This window comes from Cryptomeria japonica, chromosome 3 (assembly GCF_030272615.1).
Source record: "Cryptomeria japonica chromosome 3, Sugi_1.0, whole genome shotgun sequence".
Classification (NCBI taxonomy): Eukaryota; Viridiplantae; Streptophyta; class Pinopsida; order Cupressales; family Cupressaceae; genus Cryptomeria; species Cryptomeria japonica.
The window spans coordinates 326,774,388-326,779,217 of record NC_081407.1 but is presented as its reverse complement, the minus strand read 5'-3'; the positions used below and the strand labels follow the sequence as shown (position 1 = coordinate 326,779,217).

The 4,830-nt window shown below is 25.4% G+C and overlaps 1 protein-coding gene across 1 annotated transcript; it reads left to right on the top strand.

The window, feature by feature from the left end:
* Window positions 1-3,299: 3,299 nt before the first annotated feature.
* On the top strand, window positions 3,300-3,923 carry LOC131035947 (uncharacterized). The gene has a single exon (XM_057967729.1). The coding sequence runs from the start codon at window positions 3,300-3,302 to the stop codon at window positions 3,921-3,923; it is 624 nt and encodes a 207-aa protein (XP_057823712.1).
* Window positions 3,924-4,830: the final 907 nt, after the last annotated feature.

Below are 4,830 nucleotides of genomic sequence, written 5' to 3'. Positions count from 1 at the left end.
GACCTATGTATACTTTAGATTTTTTTTATCATGGTTTCCTACCTATGATTTCATTCCTAATTTTTTTTTTTTGCATGATTTTTCTATTATTATAGTGATCCTTATCTTATTTTTAGATTTTATCATCACGTGTGCTAACACTTTCTTATACTACTTCTAGAGATTCCATTATATTGATTATAATATGAAAACATTTCACACATAACTTCATGACGATCATTAATTGGTGTTCCCTATATTCTTATTTGCATTATTACATACTTCATACATGAATTCATGTATAGAATTTGATATCCATTATGTCTTAGCCACACAATGATAGTTGTTACATAATTTTATATGATTTGTACTAAGTAAAATCCACAGTCTTATAAAATACACATATGTACTAAACTTATATACCTAAGAAAAATTGTATTAGCACTTGAAAACAACCATGTAATTCCTTGTACTATATATTGATAAAGTGACAATTTAGAAGCTCAATAGGTTTATTGCTTTATATGGATCCTATTAGCATATTCTTTGAGTGTTTACAAATTTAATTTATATGCATCTTTGTGAATTATACATATTAATCGTTGCATGATAATTTTTATTATTTGAAATGAACCTCAAAGTGAGGGAAAACTATAATGGAAAAAACTGCATAACCATAATGTTTCCCATTTGATTTTTTGTAGGTTTTGAGGAAATGTCTTAATATATGCTTATGTAAAAATCAATGAAATAATATTGTACAATGTTGGGTTCCTTTCCCTAAATTCTTTATTCCATTTACACATACACACATCCCTAGACATTAAATCCTAGCCCATCATTTTACATAGAAACAATTATGTAGTTTTTATAATCCACCTACTTATTAGGTTTATCTATTCACATACCTTAATAAATTTAATTTTTAGTACAATATAATGATTATTTCATTCCAACTTAGGCACAAGGATGCAAAAGCAAGCTTACAATTGTTCTCTTTCCAATTTAAAATTTAAAATTTTATTTAGTTTAGCTAACTCCCTTTACCCATCTAGCTTGAGCTAACTAAATTAGATTTTAAGTTTAATATGATGTCATGTGTTAGCACTTAAATATATTTAACACATTAAATTTGATCATCAAGGACAATCTTAAAAATTCCTTAGAAGAATTTGAAAGTATGTAACTATAGAGCATTGGAGTACTTAATAGTGCAACACTTTAATAATTTGGTGTGATAAAAAAAAAAAAAAATTTACATCTTAGGTGCTTATATAATTATTTTTTGACATTGTTCAATTTGAAGGGGTTAATCAATGCATTGCTACCTCATGGCCCAGACACATCATAATACCACCAAGGTATTCAAAAATATTTCTAGTCCCTAATTAAAATTAAAAAAAAAGAAAAGAAAAAAGGCATAGTAGATAAGTACACATCAAGTGAAGTTATATTACAAAATTGTATAGCTTGCCAAGATATATATAAAGTACATCTACAAATCTATATTCATGAATTTATCCAAAAACCATGAACCTATCCTCTAATAAGGTAGGGATCCAATAAAAAGTTCAAGTGGCTACACATATTTTAAGGTAGAGATCCAATAAAAAGTTCAAGTGGTTACACATATTTTATGGTAGAGGTATTTTTCATAACTTATTTTACACATATTTTATAATATAGGGATCTCAATATCAACTACGATTTATTTATCTGGGTTAAATTACATTTTCTTATATATATTTCATCAAAAAAATTCCACAAATATTTTCCTTTTCAATATTGAAAAAGAACCCACAAGTATTATATTAAGATTACTGTATATATATATTTTAAAATATATCGATTTCAATGTAACTAGTTATTAAAAAAGTTAATGTGAACCAATCACAAACAAGTTTTAACTTTTAACTTTTTCAATCTTTATATTTACCAAATCCTAGTTGTATAATTTTTAACATTATAAATTACAAAAATTATTTTACTGTACACTTGTTGGCTAGAATATAGATTGATTTTAATATTTAATAAGATTTGCTTTAGTCAAAATTATTAATTGTAAATGAATTTAGTGGCAACTATATAAAAAGTATTTGGAATATAGATTGATTTTAATATTTAATAAGATTTTTTTTTTTATTGCTATTATTATTATTCTTCATTAAAAGGTCTTATTTTTAATTTATATTTGACATTATAAATAACATTAAATTTTTACACTATAATATATTTTGACATATTTTTGAATTTATCTTCAACATGTATATATTTAAGAGAAAATTATGAAAAAAAAAACATTAATATTTATATTTTTCATAATAATATAAGAATACAAATTAAAGTAACAATATACTAACTATAATTTAATAATATAAAAATGATATAAAATAGTATACTAATAACAATGCAATTTTAAATAACATTAAATTTATTTTAGAATTTATCTTCAACATATATATTTAAGAGAAAATTATGAAAAAAAAACTTTAATATTTATATTTTCATAATAATATAAGAATACAAATTAAAGTAACAACATACTAACTATAATTTAATAATATAAAAATGATAATATATTAATAATAATTTAATAATAATATAAAATAGTATATTAATAATAATACAATTTTAATTATTACAATAAAAAATTGTTAATTATATTATCTTTTATGATATTCACAAAATATTTAATAATTATACATTTAAGACAACACAATTGTAGAAAGATAAATAATATAAATTAAAATAAATTAAATCAGACAATATATTAGTTACAACTAGTAAATTTCTATTTCAACTACAAATTAACAAAAAAGATAAATAATATAAAATAAATTAAATAATATATTAATTACAATTAATAAATTACTATTTCAACTACAAATTAACAAGGCAAGTACTGACCACTATGTGTCACTTGTTTATATAAGCATTTCAATGAATTAATAAAAGACTTTTAAAACATAATTCTTTTTTAATATGGAAAAAAATAATCTATAAGCATTATATTATGATTATTGTATATGTAAAATCTAAAAGCACAAAGCATACTTCAAATTTTAAATTAAAAAAAATAAAAATTCTTCGGATACACGAAAATAGTTTTTCAAATAAAAAGAAATTCTAAAAAGCAGATGAACATGTTTAATATATATAAATTATAAATGTATTTAAATATCTCCCAACATGGCCAGATGCGCCTGCCCAATGCAACCCTTTCCAACATTTATATAATAATAATGAGTCAAGAATATCATAATATTGCACAGAATAGACTTACATTTTTTGAAGATCAAATAATAACTAAAATTGAAGATATGGGCAGTACTGAATATTTGTTGCCTGGAATTTCTGCAGGAAAACAGAAAACAATAGTGTTAGCGATGGACAAGACTCTTCTCTACTTGACTCGCTGTCGTAAAACATCATGTAGTTGGTGTGAGTTAGTTAAATTAGGATCAACTGATATAACTGCTCATTTGCATAAGAGACCCCATGTAGACAGCCTACTTGAGGCATTGGCAAAACTTAATTATGAAATTATAGATTTTACTTCAGCCGAAAAAGAGTATGTAGACGATATCTTGGATAAAGTGGATGTTAATAAAGTCATAGATTATCGTCTGTATAGAGATTCATGTACCAAAGTGACAGAAGGCTCTGTAAAAGATCTGTCTAAGCTTGGAAGGGACTTAAAGAATGTTATCATAGCTGATGATAATCCTGTGAGCTATAACTTGCAGCCAGAAAATGCTTTTCCCATAAAACAAGTTGTGGACTATGAATATAATGATACGGAACTTTTGGAGCTTATTGATTTCTGTAAATTGGCTGCAGAAGCTGAGGATGTAAGAGAAGCATTTAAAATGCAGTTGAATACTTGTAATGACGACGAGACTTCTACGAATGTGAAGTCAGAGTCTTCTGAGGAAGGAGAATGATTAGGATGACATTTAAAAAAAATGTTATACAAAACTATTTAAACCATCTAACTTTTCAATAGATATATGATCGAATTAGTCTATTTACTTTGCCATTCTTATAAAATCTTCTTAATGCTTCAAAGATATGTATCACAAGTATATCTACGGATCCTGAAAAATAAAATACGAGGTATTAATAGACACTAACAAATCTCTAACCAACAACCAACAAGAGCTGCAAGCAGCGTAGTTCCTGCCAAGCATTGGCAGGCAGGAAATGTGGTTGTATGCTGTGGTGAAGCAGTAGCAATATGAAATATATTTTTATAATTATTTTGATTTCAAGTATAAATGCAAGTATCAAAGTCATTGGGAAAGATGAGATATATTAGTATATGCAATATCCATGTGATAAGTATAGAGAACACTGCAATACAAAGTGGAAGAAAGAAAGTATATATATATATACTAAATGTGTCTGTTTCCATTCTATTCTGATCACATTGTCAATTGTTTTAACATAACACAACAATACAGTGGATGAAGGAAATACATATCGACATATGTTTGCCAAATGTTGGTTGCCTAATAATCATGTCGTGCATTTTCAACACAAAACTTGCAAAACTAGTACAGGGGTAATAAATTGTGTGCTTTTATTTTTGAATCAGTAGGCTTTCTTTCCTGGCTGTTCCATGCTTTTGCATTCAAAACCCTACAAAATTAACAATATGAAGATGAGCCAAAATAAACAGTTATTCGACTTCCATAACATGGGAATATACAAAAAGCTTATCAGTTGCAAGAATAGTAAAGGTAATCAAAATCATGACAGGTTACTAGTTACTAAGAAAAACATATATAATGGATAACTTTTTTGTAGGAAATCATAGCATATATTTTTTAAACTTTCTTGAGAATAGTT